Here is an 18,829-nt window from a genome sequence, read left to right on the forward strand (position 1 = left end):
GTTGTTTCTCCTTTAGGTATGTTTTCATAAGCATGTATAAACTTATATATTTATGATAGTCTCTGGCCTTAAGGTCTTACTGAGCATATGTTACCACTGCCTGGGTCTTCACAGCTGTATAGTTTTGAAATGGCAATACAATTAAGAGTTGGTGGGATGAGATCTCTTTGCCCATTTTAGTAGAATTGAATGGCTTGGACTGAGCATATCATTTCCACCTGCCCATCAGCCCAGTGCCAGCAAGCTTGCTTTACATTGGAATTTCTACTCTTAGAGTGGGTGGAGAACCCCAGGGGGCTTTTGTTAAGATACTTTCAGTATTCTTATTATGTAGTCTAACCCAATTAAAGCATAAATTTGTACTTCTGCGTCCTGAATTGCAGATGCGAGTAATGGACTTAATTATTTCCACCAGTTGAGGTACAGTCGGCCAGTTGAAATTTGTCCTTGAAAGAATTGCTCTTGCCTTCATTTGTTTTCTTCACTACTGCACTAAAGGACCAAGTTTGTCTTCAGTTTTCATTTGAATTAAAAACAAAACTTGAATCTGTCCATAAAGGTTCTATCCTCAAATCGAGTTTCAAGTATTATGTTGCTGCATCACTGCAGTTAGCTCAGATGTTGTAATCTCACTATTTGCTCCAAAGGTTTGCTCTAAGGTGGTTTTCATAGCACTCCTGTTAGCCAGGATGCAAATTGAATTGGGTTGTTTGTGTTTTAAGACGATCTGTAGGCTTTTCCCCATTACCAGAATATCTCAGAATTGTGAGAGAAAGGACCAAGGAAGAGGAATATATCTAATCAATAAATCATTGTTTTCACTACTGCATGTTTGAGCCTGATCCGTTATATTGTAGAACATTTTTACCTTTAAAATTTTTACCTCTTTCCATCTTTCATACAGTGGAATCACTGTCTAGCGTATGTACTAATTTCTTACTATCTTTACTGTGCTTGGTAAAGTTTTTTAATTATGGGAAGCACAATTCTATCTTAAAGTTCTTGTCCAAGATAATTTCGGGATGCTAGTTTTATGATTTAAGCGTCAGTGACTCACCAGTTCGTGAGATTTTCTTTTTCTTCTTTCTTCTGCCTGTTTTTATTCATTTTTATTGTTACATTGGCTTAAACTACCACTTCTCAATCTTCTAAGGAAAATTTGAGACTAGTGGTTTTAAAACTCAAGATTCCCTTTAAAATTCTGGCACTTCTTGAGTTGTTATTTTAATTTTTTTTTTTTTTTTTGTGGTACGCGGGCCTCTCTCACTGTTGTGGCCTCTCCCATTGCGGAGCACAGGCTCCGGACGCACAGGCTCAGCGGCCATGGCTCACGGGCCTAGCCGCTCTGTGGCATGTGGGATCTTCCCGGACCGGGGCACGAACCCGTGTCCCCTGCATCGGCAGGCGGACTCTCAACCACTGCGCCACCAGGGAAGCCCAATATTTTAATTTTTTAAAACTAAATTCTGTAGTGCTTTTACAGAACTGAATATTCTTAATGTAAGTATAAGTGTTACATTTCCTGGTAGAATAATGATTTTTAACATTGTTGTGAAGGTTAAAATTGTGTTTTACTGACTTACATTTCTTAGAATTGCCTTAAAATGAGTATAAAAATTGGTAAGGGAGCTTCTAGTACAATTGACTGCCTTAACATGGCCTGATAATCCAGTGACCTTTCTCTCAAATACTATTTCTCTTTCTTATAAACTAAGATGTTTGTGATAGATATTTCTGAGTCTAGTTATCTGCTTTTGAATTTTTTCCCACTGTAATTCACGTAGTCTGAAGATCTGTGAAAGTGTTATGGGAAAACTAGCTTGGGTTCAAAACATTTTAACCAAATATACCCCATAAGACTTCCCAAGAGTGACTGCCAGTTTGTGACTATAGAAGCAGCCGGTTGGGTGTTTTCTGTGCCATAGAAATTTAAAGTGTCTGTAATGCCATGATTACTTAGTTTGCTGTCAGAGTGTTGGCAGATTGAAGGTTTGCTCCCTACTGCATTTTCAGAGTTGCTGTGAGTGGCAGAGGGTCACCTTAGGTGAAGGAAGAGGGGCAGGAAGTTCTGAAGACAGGACTCCTGAGGCCTACCTCCATCTGCCTGCCTAAAAGATACAGACTGACTCAGTATGAAAAATAATGGATAGAAAAATTCATTTAAGTATGTGGGGCAAGTGTTAAGTGTTAATCAATCACACTTCTTTCCATAAGCAAATGGCTAGGTGTTTTTTATTCTTGTTTAATTATCTTGATAAATTTTGAGTTTGTTTTTGTTGTTATTGTTTTGGATTTGAGAATAACTTTAATTTTAATGTATATTTATGCTGTGTATTTCAAACCTATATCACATATATGTATACATATATAGTCTTCATGTTGGAGAGAGATATGAGTTTGTAATTCATTATAATCTTGAGGGTTTTTTTTTTTTTTAATCAGTAAAATGACTACTGTTGCTGTTTTTAAGCTTATTAAGTTCAGGTGTGTATCATGTTTAACTTTTTCCCCTATCTTTTTATCTTTACCTCTTTGTCCTCTATATGCTGTGATTTAAACCCTTCTGCTCTGTTCACCTGAACACCTGGTTTTTGCCATCTTCTTTATGTTGATGTTTGTTACACAGTACCACAAAACCTGCTCCACACCTGGATGGGTAAGAGTTATGTTCTTTTTATCTTGGAGAGGTGTTTGGGTGGCCAATCCAAGACAGATTAGACCATGGGTGAACCATCAAGGGGGCGCTCTTGATCTCTGGGTTAATCTCTCATAGCCGAGCTCTTCCTAAGGATCACAGGGTGCAGTAGTCTTGAGACCTCTCATGTCTCTGAAGGGCTCTTTGCGTAGGCTCATGGGTGAACTTCTCAGGCATGCGCTCTTGAGTGACCCTATAAGGATGGTGTCTGAGTATCAAGTGCAATCTGATTGTTATCAGACTCTTCACTATAAAATAGTTAAGAACCATTGTTTTTAAGGCAGAAAACTAAGGCCCAGTTAGAGATTTTTTTTATTTTTCCTTTTATGAAGCAGAAGTTCTAATTCCCTTCTAGTTGCTTCATACATCAAACACTTCACTCTTATTTTCAGGTCTGTGGATATGTCATTGATAACAGTTGTCTTGATTACTGCTCATGGCTTAATTATCGTCAAAACCATTTTTTCTTGAATTTTTATTGCAACAGGGTGCATGTTGTCTTTGGACTAGTTATTTCTGGTTTTGAAGTAATCGAACAAATTGAAAATCTGAAAACTGATGCTGCAAGTAGACCTTATGCAGATGTGCGAGTTATTGACTGTGGGGTGCTTGCCACAAAGTCAACAAAAGACGGTAAGAGTGTTTTGGGGGTAGAGGGAGCTAGGATACAGGTAACACATGTTGAAGACTGCAACTTAAAGATGCCTCCTAGATTTCAGAAGCGGAAGAAACTCATACGAGTAGTATAGCAATAGCCCTAATGCCTCTATATCATACCCTGTATCCAACCCATCAGGGAATCTTTTCAAATCTGACCTTTTCTTTTTACTTCCCCTGCTGTCAGCGTGGTCCAAACCCAGGTATCTTTTACAAGATAGCAATAGCCTCATTACTGTTCACTTTGGCTCTGTCCTTGCTCCTCTGTAATCTTTTCTCAGCAATGATAGCTTTCTAACTGGTCTCCTTGCTTACACTCTTGACCCGCTACAGTCCTCAGCAGCAACCAGAGCCATCTTCTCCAAGGGCTCCCTCTCCATCAGCCAAAGCTAAAGTCTTTACAATGGTCTGTAAGGGATTCTGGCTTTCTGCTGTTTCTCTAATCTCTTTCCCCTCATTCATTGTCTTGCCAGCCACGTTGACCTTTATTCAGACATGCCAATCACTCAAGGAATTTGTGCTGGCTGTTCCTTCTCTCTGGAATACTCTTCGTTCAGATACCTGCATGACCCCCTCCCTCACTTCCTTCAGGTCTCTGCTCAAATGTTATCTTAAATTACCTCGACTTTCCCTATTCCCTTTACCCTGCCTTTACTTCTCCCTTCTTTTAGCATTTATCATTTGTCATATTATGTAGTTGCTTATTTTCTTCTCTGACCCAACTAGAATATAGACTTCATGAGGGCTTTGTTACCTTACAATCTCACCAGCAAATTGTATTATCAACTTGAGAAAAAAAGTTTATTTAAATTAAATTTTTACGTAAAATAGATAGCTAGTGGGAAGCAGCCGCATAGCACTGGGAGATCAGCTCAGTGCTTTGTGACCACGTAGAGGGGTGGGATAGGGAGGGTGGGAGGGAGGGAGATGCAAGAGGGAAGAGATATGGGGATATATGTATATGTATAACTGATTCACTTTGTTATAAAGCAGAAACTGACACACCATTCATTGTAAAGCAATTATACTCTAATAAAGATGTTAAAAAAATTAAAATTAAAAAAAATAAATTTTGTTTTTAGTTTTCTTTATACAAAACATGTTTTATAATACTTGGTAATCATGTTTTTTACTCTGAAACCTAGGCACTGAAATCCAGTACTAATATTTTTTTTAATATTTCTTAAAAGTTTTTGAGAAAAAAAGGAAGAAACCAACTCATTCAGAAGTCTCGGATTCCTCTTCCAATTCCTCTTCCTCTTCAGAATCATCCTCAGAAAGTGAAATTGAACATGAGAGAAGCAGAAGAAGGAAACATAAGAGGAGGCCAAAAGTTAAACATTCTAAAAAGAGAAAAAAGGAAGCAAGCAGTTCAGAAGAGCCAAGGAATAAACATATAATAAGCCCGAAAGGGTAAGTGCGAAACACCAAGGTAGTCTTACCTAAAAAAACAAACACCCTGGAATGGGGAAAGTATGTGTGATTCTGTAAACTTAGCTTTGTTACCTATTGTTGAAAAGGATAGCATTTTGTGGACTTTAAATTGAAATCTAGCAAATCAAGGGTAGCACAGATGTTTCATATCAAAGATTTATGCGTTTGCAGATGAAAATAGTCCCTAAAAGAAAAAAGGATCATTTGGCAATTCTTATCAGAATTTTAGTGCTGTGGCTTTTTCACTGCATTGATGTTTTATATGTTCTCTTTATGACAGTTGTGTAAACCTTTTTAGTGAGCTTTGTAAGGTATCAGTAGTTTTGCTGTTAATTATATTGTTATAATATATTATTTAATAATATTATAAAATGCAGACATTACACATCTTAATTGGTGATTCGGTTTGTTCTCTCTAAGTCACTCTGAGAGGAGTGATACCAATGAAAAAAGGTGTATCGATTCAAATGCTAAAAGGGAAAAGCCTGTGGTGCGCCCAGAAGAGATTCCTCCAGTGCCCGAGAACCGATTTTTACTAAGAAGAGATATGCCTCTTGTCACAGTGGAGCCTGAACCGTAAGGACAATTAACCTACATGTTTTTGTTTCTCTGACTGGTGATTCTGTCAGCTCATTGCAGGTCCACACTCATTTATTGAGCATGACCCATAGTCAGAGCACTTTGAAATATACTGGGGGAGATATTGGATTCGTAAATGACATGTACCCTACCTTTCAAAATTCATATTCTGCTAGTAGAGAGAGGGGGTTTTGGCAAGTTGATAGGGGAGAAGTTCTTAGTGGAGATCTGGAAAGATTTCATTACCAATCTCATTTACTTGGGCTTTCATTAGAGGTGAGATTTTGGTTGTCAGAACAGAGGGTTAGTTGAACTCTTTGGATCCAATCGAGTGATAAAACATACTCCAGTTTATAGTGCAAAATTATTGCATGATGACGGGATAAAATTTAGTCCCATATGTTACTGTTGTTAACTTGCTCAGTGATAAATCCTCTATACTGGAAAAGCTAACATGTAGCTTTAGATTTGGTCTCAAAAAAATAGTAATTAATGTATTTTGTGTGTTAGGCTCAAGTTTAGAATTGTTAAGGGAAATGTATGAATAGAAATACCATAAAGTGGTTGGTGTAATTGACAAGTTTCCTATGAAGAGTTAATATTGAAGCCTGAGAAGTTATGCACATGTCCCTGTTCACAGTCAAGTCTCTACATGTGGTTATTGTTTAGTTCATTAGATATTTTAAAATTCTGTATTTTCTCATTTTAAAAAGCTTTTATGAAATGGGATGTATCTTTGAACTAATAGCTTCACATACTGATGTTTTTATTTTTAAAAATTGGATGTTCTCTTTATGACAGTTGTGTAAACCTTTTTAGTGAGCTTTGTAAGGTATCAGTAGTTTTGCTGTTAATTATATTATTATATATAATATAATGTGAACAAATTTTAGTGGGATCCTTCTTTCTGAAAATATAAGACACTATTCATTGTGAACAAATTTTAGTGGGATCCTTCTTTCTGAAAATATAAGACACCATTCATTGATCAAATCCATTTGGTTTTCAGAAAGTAGGAAACTTGAAAGGTCAGTTTTAGCGGGGGTTGGCAAACTATAGTCATCCATGGGCTAAATTCGGCCTATTGCCTGGTTTTGTACAGCCCATGAGCTAAATGTGGTTTTTATGTTTTTAAATGTTTGTGGAAAAAAATCAAAAGAAGAATAAGATTTTGTGACATGTGAAAATTACATGAAATTCAATTTTCAGTGTCCATAAATAAAATTTTACTGGAACACAGCCACATCCGTTTGTTCACTGTTTTTCTTGGGCAGCAGAATCAAGGAGTTACAGAGAGTTTGTATGTGGTGCTCTCATCGCTTTATATGCTATTCAATGCACTACACATCACAGTGATGCAGTTATAACTCTCCAGTATTTCAGGTGCTACACATATAATCCATCTGTGTGGAAAGATATTTTCAGAGATGGAGTATGTAAAAATCTCATTACAGATCAGCATTACCAGAAGAACAGTATTAACATTATCTGCTTTGATAGGGGATACTGAACCCTAATTAAATGAAGTGAAATGTTATTCTCCCTAAAAAAGAATTCCACTCCTCTCCTTAGTAGATCTGTGTCACAAAAAATGATACTTTTGAATTTCATTGATAAAACATTTGTGAAGACTTGTTTTCTTTTTGTTACATAGTTATCTTAATTTTCTTCTTGGCCTAAAAATCCTAAAATATTTACTCTTGGACTCTTTTCTTAAGAAAAAGTTTGCCGACCCCTGTTATTTGGTATTTTTAAAGTAGTTTATACCACTGTCTTGTATTTATGGTTGAATATTGCTGGTAAGTTTATTTGGTCATCACTCTTCTTTGGTTACATAACATCTTTGGAAGTTATATTCTGCAGAATTATTTTAAATCATAATTGGCAGGTAGTTGTGTCATACAAAGATAGCAAGTTGATCTATTTCATTAGAATGTTTGAGATTTGATCAGTTGTTTGGGAGCTAGAATTGTGTGCTAAGAATGCAGGGTATGCAAGGATAAGAAACGGGCTGTCAACCTTAGTGAGCTTGCCACCTTACTGAATTTACCAGCAGTTAAGCTCATTATCACTTATAATTCACTTAGCGAAAGCTGGGTTCCACACTTGCTCTAATTCACTTGTTCTCATCTTCACCTGCACTTCAGAGTAATTTGGCAAGCTTTTAAAAATACCATTTTCTGGGCCATACAGCAAATTAAATCAGAATGTTGTGGGGAGGAGGTAGAGGGTGGCAGCATTGGATCAGCATCTAAAAGGTTCCTAGGTGAACATTAATTTGTGCCGAACACTTAATAGGCACGTCATTTGGTTCAGTGCTTTGTCTTCATGAGGAAAACGAGGTTAACAGTTGACTGCCAAGAGTCCCTATTACATCTCTCATGTGAGAATCAAATGATGTCATGAATATGAAATGACTGAAAAGACTATAATATACTTTTTAGTCAAGGTTCTCTTATAGTAATATTGTATGTTTATCTGGAGCCAGATTCCCGGTTGGGAAAACCCTATAAAATGGTTATAAGAGTCAAGTTTCATTTCTTTCCGTGACCTTGGGCAACATTTTTAACCTCTTAATCTTAAAATTCTTTGTCTTTAAAATGAAGATGATAATAGTACCTACCTCATAGTGTTGTTATGAGAATTAAATGAACTAATGCCTCTATAACACTTACTAACAACCAGCAATGAACAATCTGAAAAGGAAATTAAGAAAGTAATTCCATAAAATAACATCTAAAAGAATAAAATACTTAGGAATAAATTAAATCGAGGTGAAAGACTTGTATAATGAAAACTATAGGTATATATCTAAAATACTGCTGAAAGAAATTAAAACCTAAATAACTGGAAAGACATTCTATGTTCATGGATTGGAAGGTTTAATATTAAGATGTCAGTACTACTCAGAGTGAGCTATGGGTTCAGTCAAATTCCAGTAGACTTTGCAGAAATGGAAAAGTCAATGTCCAATATCGTATAGAATTGCAAGGTGTCCCAAATAGCCGAAACAATCTTGAGGGAGAAAGACAAAGTTGGAGGACTCATATGTCCTGATTTCAAAATTTACTACAAAGCTGCAGTCATCAAAATAGTGTGGTATCTAATAAGAACCTGCTGTGTAAAAAAATAAAATAAAATTCAAAAAAAAATAGTGTGGTACCTGGCATAAGGATAGACATAGAGACCAATGGAATAGAATTGAGAGTCCAGAAATAAACCCATACATCTATGGCCATTGGATTTTTTTTTCCCAATATCATTTATTATATTGACCTCTGGTTAGTACCTCAGTGGCGTGTGGATTAGGTGAGCAGTGTGAGTCTCCGAGAGGATGGGCATAGTGGACACACTGAGAACATCCAATATCTGGGCCCCCATGATTGAGGTTCAGACCCTGAAATATGGGACCTACTCATGGTCTGAGAGCCTCTGTAGCAGAAGAGAAAACTGGTGGATCATGAAAACATTGGAGTATAGACCTATGTTATTTATCCTTCATATTATTGTTTTATTTTTAAAAATTGGCTCCCAGGTGTCCAGAATTGGATTCATTATATTCCTTAGGTTCATGACACCTCTCATAACAGTGTCACCATTGGCTCATATACTGGATCAAACATTGTTGACTCATACAAAAATTCAGATTTTTGTCTTCTCTTGAGAAATTGAAGAATCCTCCAAAACATTGGTTCTGTTTCACTGCAAGGCAAAAATTAGTGGCTACTCAGAGTGCTGTCCCTATTCATACCAATCTCTGCTGTCTCCTGACCAAGAGAAGTTGAAATGTATTACTGGGCTTGAACTGTTATTCTTCAAGTGGAAGAATAATCAAGTGGAAAGTGAACTATTCTATTGTGTCCACTTCATTGATTTACATTACCTGCCTGTCAGCATTTGAGTTTGAGAACCCTGCTCTGGGGGGAAGCCCTTACTATATGCAAAGCACTGAACTAACAGTTTTTCATACATTATCTCTTTAATTCGTATAAAACCCTATGAGGTAAGTTGAAGTGTTATCTTTGTTTTACAAGTGTGAAAGCTGAAGCTCAGAGAGCTAAATAACTGGCCCAAGATGATAAAAATTCTAATTTTAGTTGCTGAGATTCAAACTTTGCATGGCCATTATATTTTAGATAAGGGTGCAAAGTCCATTCCATGGAGAAAGAATAGTCTCTTCAATAAATGGTGCTGAGACACCTGGATTTCCACATGCAAAATAATGAGGTTGGACCCTACCTCACATCATATGCAAACATTAACTCAAAATGGGTCAATGACCTAAATATAAGAACTAAAACCATAAAACTCTTAGAAGAAAACATAGGGGTAAACCTTCATGACCTTAAGTTCAGCAGTGGATTCTTATATTTGACACCAAAAGCATGAACAATATCAACAAAAAGACAACTCAGTTTAAAAATGGGCAAAGGGCTTCCCTGGTGGCGCAGTGGTTGAGAATCCGCCTGCCAATGCAGGGGACACGGGTTCAAGCCCTGGTCTGGGAAGATCCCACATGCCGCGGAGCAGCTGGGCCTGTGAGCCACAATTACTGAGCCTGCGCGTTTGGAGCCTGTGCTCCACAACAAGAGAGGCCGCGATAGTGAGAGGCCCATGCACCGCGATGAAGAGTGGCCCCCGCTTGCCACAACTAGAGAAAGCCCTCACACAGAAACGAAGACCCAACACGGCCATAAATAAATAAATAAATAAAATTTTTTTAAAAAAATGGGCAAAGCACTTCAATAGACATTTCTCCAAAGAAGATGTACAAATGGGGAACAAACATGTGAAAAGATACTTAATATCATTAGTCATTAGGAAAATGCAAATCAGACCCACAGTGAGATACTGTGTCTCACCTAGTAGGATGGCTGTAATATAAAACAAAACCCCAAAAAACTAGTGTCGGTGAGGATGTGGAGAAAATTGGAATCCTCATATATTGCTAGGAGGAGTCTAAAATGATGCAGCTGCTGTGGAAAACAGTTTGGTGGTTCCTCAAAAAGTTAAACATGGATTTACCATGTAACTCAGCATGTCTACTCCTAGGTACATATCCAAAAGAAGTGAAAATAGATTCAAACAGTTACTTGTACTTCAGGGTTCATTACAGCATTATTCACAGTAGCAAAAACGTGGAGACAACTCACACATCCACCAACAGATGAATGGATAAACAAAATGTGGTGTATATATATATACAATGGAATGTTATTCAGCCATAAATTAGAGGTTACCAGAGGCTAAGGGAATGAGGGAAATGGAGAGGTATTGCTTAATAGGTAGAGTTGGGATGAGGTGATGAAGAAGTTTTGGAAAGATAGTAGTGATGGTTGCACAACGTTGTAAGTATAATTAATGCCACTGAATTGTACATTTTAAAATGGTTAAAATGGCCAATTTTATGTTATATATTTTTACCCAATAAATGTTTAAAATGCTTATTAATATAACGCCTGATACATAGTATGTCCTCAATAAAAGCTAGCCATTATGTTAATAATAACAGATACAAACCAAACTCAAGTGTGAAAAGACTTCTCAGGCATGGAGGACTGTAGCTGCCATAAAAACTATACTCTTAGAATTACCCATAAGATAAAGTAGCATATTCAGAGCATTGAAGGAGGGGCAGCTATAAGCTGTGGGGTAGACAAACAAACTATTAAAAATGTAAAATAAGGAACTTCCCTGGTGGTCCACTGGGTAGGACTCTGTGCTCCCAGGGCAGCGGGCCCGGGTTCAATCCCTGGTCAGGGAGCTAGATCCCACATGCATGCCGCAACTGGGAGCCCGCATGCCGCAACTAAAAGATCCCCCATGCCTCAAGTAAAGATCCGCGTGCCACAACTGAGACCCAGCACAGCCGAGATAAATAAAATAAATAAAAAAATATTTTAAAATATATATATGAAATAAAATTTAAAACTTAAAAACACTTGAGCATTAGAGTCAACAATACTTCAGGATTCCCTAAGAACATTACTGTTTTGACAAGAGACATCTAAAAAAGGATTTTTTTGAAAGTAGTTCTGTACTTTATTTTTTTTTTTTTTTTTTTTTGTGGTATGCGGGCCTCCCTCTGTTGTGGCCTCTCCCGTTGCGGAGCACAGGCTCCTGACGCGCAGGCCCAGCGGCCATGGCTCACGGGCCCAGCCGCTCCGCGGCATGTGGGATCCTCCCAGACCGGGGCGCGAACCCGGTTCCCCTGCATCGGCAGGCGGACGCGCAACCACTGCGCCACCAGGGAAGCCCCAAAAAGTAGTTCTGTACTTTAAAAGATTGATACTAGTATAGTGTATTTCTACTCAGCTGGGTTACCTTTTTTTAAGTTTTTGTATTTAAAGGATTTGCTTAGAAAATTAGGTTATGTGGAGTGCCTCATTCTACAAAAGTGTTGAATCTAAATAAGTGTTTTTGTATGATAGGAACATAAATTCTGCATTTAAACATTGAGAAAACTGCCTAGCATTTGCTTTTTTTAAATTTTCAATCTTCTTTTCCAGGAAGATTCCTGATATTACACCCATTGTAAGTGATCAGAAACCATCTGTATCAAAGTCTGGACGGAAGATTAAAGGAAGGGGCACAATTGTATGTGTGTTAAAACTGGACTTTTTTTCAAATTACTTATCTTAAGCGGTAAAATGTTTTTACCTATAAGCAAAATCCTAGCTTTAATCTTAGGTATAGTCCAAAATCTGCCCAAGGAGCTAGTTGTATTCTGTATAGTTATGGGAAGGCACTGCTGTTAGATTAGTGTTTACTGCTGTGTTTGAATGGATTTGAATATGAAATGAATGTGAAATAATCAGTATGCTGAGAAATGTTAGTATATTGAATAATCTAGGTTAATGAATATAACCATTAGGACTTCAAAGAGGAAATTTTTGTGTGTGATTACAGGTGAATCTCCAGCTTTCCCATTTTTTTTAGTTTGACACAACTTCATACCATCTTCTTGGTACTTCAATCGTTATTGCCTTTGAATGGCATCAGAGATTGGGTCTTATACCTACCTCTGTCCTATAGCAGATTACAGTTAAGAGATATTTTGAATATAGTTATTCCTAACTTTGTTTTTAAAGCGCTATCACACACCTCCAAGATCAAGATCCTGTTCCGAATCAGATGATGATGATAGCAGTGAAACTCCTCCTCACTGGAAAGAAGAAATGCAGAGATTAAGAGCATATAGACCGCCTAGTGGAGAAAAATGGAGTAAAGGAGATAAGTAAGTATAAGTACAATCCTATGTCCTCTATATTTTAAGTCTTAAGGGGATAGAGACATATTTCTGGACTTTTACTAAATATTTACCTTTAAAATTAGACTGTGACCAAAGAGAATACATTTGGGAATGCTTGGTGAAATGCGAGGAGGGCTGCTTGACTTTGGGTGCTTTTAAATCAAAATTCTGTTTTCCCTCACAAGACTATAACCCTCCTGAATTTCTTAAAGATTTCTTGTTCAATTTTAGAAATAATCAGGACTTAAAAAAAAAAATTATATAGCAGATTCTTTCCTAGCCTGTTCTCATAGTCACTAATGAATAAATGGGTAGATAGGGAGATCTGTACCCAGTGTGTGTGTTAACTTCTGACCCCAGGGACTTTTGTTTCTTCAGAAGTGTATCCATCTCCTGTCTTCAGTGACACCCCACAGTGCAGTATCTATTTTAGAAATGGGGTTGGCCCCAGAATAGCTAGTGCAAAATATACCAATGGGACCCTGTGTAATTATTCATGGTAGAATTCTGTTTTTCTCTGTGGGCATCCAGCAGAATGGTTCGAAGTTAGAAGAGGGAGGAAAAGGTATGCGTCTGCTGCGTGGAAGTGGTGTAGACACAGTGGCACTGAGAACTCTCAGTTTTGAGCCCTGACATTACCACTGAGATATTGTAAAGTCTGCATCTATTTTCATGTACTTTTCCCCTAATTTCTGTACTAAGTAGTTTAACTAAAACCTTAGGGGAAAGTTGTTGATTACCTCTATGAGGCTGAGGTAAAAACAGTAGTCATGTTTTTAAGGAATTCCCGAGAATTCCTTCTTGGGAATTCCCTGGTGGTCCAGTGGTTAGGACTCGGGAGTTTTCCCTGCTGGTGCTCGGGTTCGATCCCTGGTCGGGGAACTAAGATCCCACAAGCTGTGTGGCCGAAAAAGAAAAAGAGGCTTTACCTAAAGTTCAGGCAGTTATCCTGCATCTGCAGAGAATTAACAGAATTGTTTGGGAACTTGATTTGATTCTCCCTCAGAAATTATTCCTGGGGCTTCCCTGGTGGTGCAGTGGTTGAGAATCTGCCTGCTAATGCAGGGGACACGGGTTCGAGCCCTGGTCTGGGAAGATCCCACATGCCGTGGAGCAACTAGGCCCGTGAGCCACAGCTACTGAGCCTGCAATGCAGGGGACACGGGTTCGAGCCATGGTCTGGGAAGATCCCACATGCCGTGGAGCAACTAGGCCCGTGAGCCACAACTACTGAGCCTGTGCGTCTGGAGCCTGTGCTCCGCAACAAGAGAGGCCACGATGGTGAGAGGCCCGCGCACCGCGATGAAGAGTGGCCCCCACTTGCCACAACTAGAGAAAGCCCTTGCACAGAAACGAAGACCCAACACAGCCAAAAATAAATACATAAATAAATAAATTAAAAAAAAAAAAAAAGTTCAGAAAAAAAAAAAAAAGAAATTATTCCTGGAGGCAGTGTTATTGAGTGGATGATAGCCCGGAATTCAGTAGGTCAGCAGTGCTTTTGTGATTGCTGTAGTTGGTTTGCTTTTCAAAACTATTTTCCTATCGAATTCAAAAATTCTTGGCTTGGCTCTGAAAAAAATCCTTTTGTAAGTCTGATAGTAGTGATCTGATAGTAGTGATCTCTTTGAAATTACAAGGTCGGGACCAGGCCTATCAACTGCTGGTTTATCCTTCCTACGTGTGCTTAAAGTGTTGACAGAGTCAGTAGTTGGTTGTTAACTAAGCTTTTGCTGATGCATTGGTATCGACAACAAATGTGTTTTAATTTTAAAGCATAGAAAACATGCTTGTAAATAATTGCATGCATATTATGTCCTTTTCTATAGGTTAAGTGACCCCTGTTCAAGCCGATGGGATGAAAGAAGCTTGTCCCAGAGATCCCGATCGTGGTCCTATAATGGATATTATTCAGATCTAAGTACAGCAAGACACTCTGATGGTCACCATAAAAAACGCAGAAAAGAGAAAAAGCTTAAGCATAAAAAGAAAGCTAAAAAGCAGAAACATTGCAGAAGGCACAAACAGACTAAGAAGAGAAGGATTATTGTACCATCTGATATAGAATCCTTAAAATCTTCCACCCGAAGAGTGAAATCCTCATGTGATAGAGAAAGGAGATCTCGTTCTTCCTCATTGTCATCTCATCACTCTTCCAAGAGGGACTGGTCTAAATCTGATAAGGATGACCAGAGCTCTTCAACCCATTCCAGCAGAGACTCATACAGATCAAAATCTCACTCACCGTCTTATTCTAGAGGAAGCTCAAGGACTCCATCAAAATCCTCATCACATTCTCGAAGTAGATCAAAGTCCAGATCTAGTTCTAAGTCAGGGCACCAAAGAACAGCATCAAAATCACCAAGAGGAACAGCCTCTCAGTTAAGTGAAAATAAACCTGTTAAAACAGAACCTTTAAGAGCAACAGTGACACAAAATGAAAATGTTTTAGTACAACCAGTGGTGGCAGAAAATATTCCTGTAATACCACTGAGTGACAGCCCCCCTCCTTCAAGGTGGAAGCCTGGACAGAAGCCCTGGAAGCCCTCTTATGAACGAATCCAGGAAATGAAAGCTAAAACAACCCATTTGCTGCCCATCCAAAGCACTTATGGTTTAGCAAATGTTAAAGAGACTGGTAGTTCATCATCCTACCATAAAAGAGAAAAAAATTCAGAAAGTGATCGGAGCGCTTATTCAAAATACAGTGATAGAAGTTCAGAAAGCTCACCAAGGTCAAGGAGTAGATCTTCTAGGAGTAGATCTTATTCCAGGTCATACACAAGGTCTCGAAGTTTAGCTAGTTCACATTCAAGGTCTAGGTCTCCCTCATCTAGATCTCATTCACGAAATAAATACAGTGACCACTCACGGTGTAGTAGATCATTTTCATACTCTTCTGTTAGCAGTGATGATGGAAGACGAGCCAAGAGAAAATTTAGATCCAATGGGAAAAAAAATAACACCTCAAATAAAAGGCACAGCAGCAGCTCTGAAAAGACGCTTCGTAATAAATATGTCAAAGGCAGAGACAAGTCTTCATGTCATAGGAAGTACAGTGAAAGCAGGTCATCTTTAGATTATTCTTCAGACAGTGAACAGTCAAGTGTTCGGGTTACACAGTCAGCCCAGGAAAAAGAGAAGCAAGTCCAAATGGACATGAATAATAAACAAGAGAAAAACAGAGATGAAGAGAAATCTAAGCCTGAACGGGAATGTCCTCATTCAAAAAAAAGAACTTTGAAAGAAAGTCCTTCTGATCACTTTAGAAATGGCAGTAAGCCCAAAAGGAAGAATTATGCTGGGAGTAAATGGGACTCTGAGTCAAATTCTGAACAAGATGTAACTAAAAACAGTAAAAATAATTCCCGGCCATCTTCTGATAAGGAGGAAGGTGAAGCCACTTCAGATTCTGAGTCAGAGTTGGGTGAAATTCACATCAAAGCCAAACCAGCAACTAAGTCTTCAGCAAATACTTTACTGCCTGATGGTAATAGTGCCTGGAAATCAAGCAAACAGCGGTCATCAACCTCTGATTCTGAGGGGTTCTATTCCAATTCAGAAAACAGTAGAGGAAAACCACACAAGCATAAACACAGCTCAAAGGAGCATCTTAAAAGGGAACATACCAAAAAAGCAAAAGAGAAATTGAAAGGGAAAAAAGATAAAAAACACAAGGCTCCAAAACGAAAACAAGCATTTCACTGGCAGCCTCCACTAGAATTTGGTGAAGAGGAGGAGGAGGAGATTAATGAAAAGCAAGTTACTCAGGAAGCAAAAGAGAAAAAACAACTTTCTGAAAACAGTGACGCCATAAAAGAAAATATTCCCAAAACTGAGAAGCCCTGTGAAGATGGCAATCTTTCAGGTAAACATAATCCAATAACGGTTTCATCAGATACTGATCAGCCTACTAAAGATGATAGTAAACTCAGTGTGTCTCCCGCAGCTTTAAACACTGAGGAAAATGTAGTCAGTTCTCCCCCGAACATTCAGCATATTGAAGAGAGCATCCCAAGCGGAGTGGAGGATCTGCTTCAAACAGATGACAACATGGAGATTTGCACTCCTGATAGGAGTTCCCCAGCAAAGGCCGAGGGGGCTTCCCCTCTAGGAAATTCAAGCCTTGACACCCCGGATATAAGCATTGTTCTAAAGCAGGATATGCCAACAGAGCATCCTGAGGCAGAGTTGGGAAAACAGGAAAACAGCATGTCAGAAAGCAAAACGGTGGGTGAGGTGGGAAAACAGGACAGCAGCTCCGCCAGCTTGGCCACTGCTGTAGAAAGCACTGTGAAGAGAGAGGTGGCTGAGAAAAGCCAGACCAGCCTCGTGGATAATAAATGGAAGCCCCTGCAAGGTGTGGGGAACCTGGCAGCACCATCTGCTACTACATCAAGTGCTGTGGAAGTTAAGGCACTGACTACTGTGCCTGAAATGAAACCACAAGGCTTGAGAATAGAAATTAAAAGCAAAAATAAAGTTCGGCCTGGGTCTCTCTTTGATGAAGTAAGAAAGACAGCACGCTTAAACCGGAGGCCAAGAAATCAGGAGAGTTCGAGTGATGAGCAGACACCTAGTCGGGATGGTGATAGCCAGTCCAGGAGTCCAAGTAGATCTCGAAGTAAATCTGAGACCAAATCAAGGCACAGAACAAGGTCTGTCTCCTACAGTCACTCAAGAAGTCGATCGAGAAGTTCCACATCATCTTATCGGTGAGCATTATTCTTTTTTCCTTTTTTTCTCCCGAGGAGAGTCTGTTATTGTTTTGCTTGGAAGAACATCAGAGTTAGGGACAAGATCACTATTTCCCAATATCTGGGAGGGAATAAGGAGAAAGCTTGTGCTGTGTGACTCACAGAGCAGACTGAAGACACAGGGAGTGGAGATTTCAGGGGAAGAAATTTGGGCTCAGGGTAAAAAAACTATTGCTGTCAATTAAAGCTCCATGGCAATTGCAGTGAGTTGCCGTGATAGGTGGCAAGTTCTCCATTTTTAAAGGAGTGAGGCCACTCTCTCTACTGTTAGCGATGCCTTAGAAGGGAATCTTGCACTTACAGAATATGTAAGATTTAGAGATCAGTAATCTAACTCTCCATTTTATACAAGTGGAGGGTGAGGGCCAGAGAGGCGAAGTTACCTGCCGAGGACATGCATCTAGTTGATCTTTATTCAAGGGGCAGGAAATGGTAAAAATGATCATCTTAAGATTGATTGGTTGATTTTTGGTTCAAGTTTCGTCTAACTTTTGTCATCAGCATAGACTGGCTAATGCAGAGAATGAACATTTTTAAAACTAAAAAAATTGGTGATGGTGGTGTGAAGAAGTAATTTGTATTCTTTTCCTTGTAAATGTTTCATGGTTTTGCCTCACTGCCTCTGACTCATATCCTTTATTACGTTGTGCTTGATTTTCATCACTTGAACTTAAAAATGCAGTAAGAATCTTTAACTTTTTTTCTTCCTAGTTATCTATCAGTCATTTTCTTCCCTTACCCAGATTTCTTTAAAAATAGGAGCCAACATTTACCATTTACAATAACCATCTCCCATTTACTCTTCAGTTGCTTGCAGTTTGTATTCTGTGCCTTCCCTCCCCCATCTCACTCAGCTGACTAAGATTTTCAGGTACTTCCGCATGGCCAGTGCCAGGGCATGTTTTCAGTCCCTTCAGTCCTTCTAGAAGCCCTCTGCTAGCTCTCCTCATTCCCTCTCAGACCATTCCATGCTTGAGTTGTTGGTGTCTCTACCTCCTCCTGCTCCGACTCCCAACAAGGCCCAGAGAGCTGGTGAATCCTGGCCTTTTCTTTCCGGGTTCATATTCTAGATGAAGGTGCCTGTTGAGCTACTCCAGCCTCCTCTCCGCTCGGTGTGTACTTACCGTTTACACTCAGGCAGCTCTGAGCTGTTGGTGACGCCATTCTCATCTGCCTTCCTGCCCCTGCCTTTGGAGTGGGTGGTATTTCATTTCATACATGAAGACAGTGAGGCATGGAAACGCTAAGAAATTTGCTCTTAAGTTGGGCAGCTCACAGGTAGTGGACTGAAATAGCTAAACTTTGCCTCCCTGATTCGGCTACTTAACGTGGGCCTGACTTCCCTTCTGGCCTGCAAACTCAGTGAAGTCAGGGGCTGTTTGCTACTCATCTTTCATTCACCTAACAGAGTCGCTCTATAATTGTTCGTTGAGTAAATGACTAGGATCTTATGAG

The 18,829-nt window shown here is 39.0% G+C and overlaps 1 protein-coding gene across 6 annotated transcripts in view; it reads left to right on the forward strand.

Annotated features, from left to right (window-relative positions):
* NKTR (natural killer cell triggering receptor) overlaps nt 1–18,829 on the forward strand; it is a 51,041-nt gene that overhangs the window by 25,198 nt on the left and 7,014 nt on the right. For 5 of the 6 annotated variants that reach the window (XM_007106759.4, XM_024132299.3, XM_028479668.2 and 2 more), the window contains 7 exons: nt 2,627–2,656; nt 3,183–3,328; nt 4,543–4,765; nt 5,207–5,362; nt 11,875–11,962; nt 12,457–12,602; nt 14,447–17,332. In XM_007106759.4, coding sequence (XP_007106821.2) covers nt 2,627–2,656; nt 3,183–3,328; nt 4,543–4,765; nt 5,207–5,362; nt 11,875–11,962; nt 12,457–12,602; nt 14,447–17,332 — 3,675 coding nt within the window. Of the gene's footprint in view, nt 1–2,618; nt 2,657–3,182; nt 3,329–4,542; nt 4,766–5,206; nt 5,363–11,874; nt 11,963–12,456; nt 12,603–14,446; nt 17,333–18,829 lie in introns of those variants that run through there. The other variant, XM_028479669.2, reaches the window with a different exon arrangement.

Source organism: Physeter macrocephalus, chromosome 18 (assembly GCF_002837175.3).
Source record: "Physeter macrocephalus isolate SW-GA chromosome 18, ASM283717v5, whole genome shotgun sequence".
NCBI lineage: Eukaryota > Metazoa > Chordata > Mammalia > Artiodactyla > Physeteridae > Physeter > Physeter macrocephalus.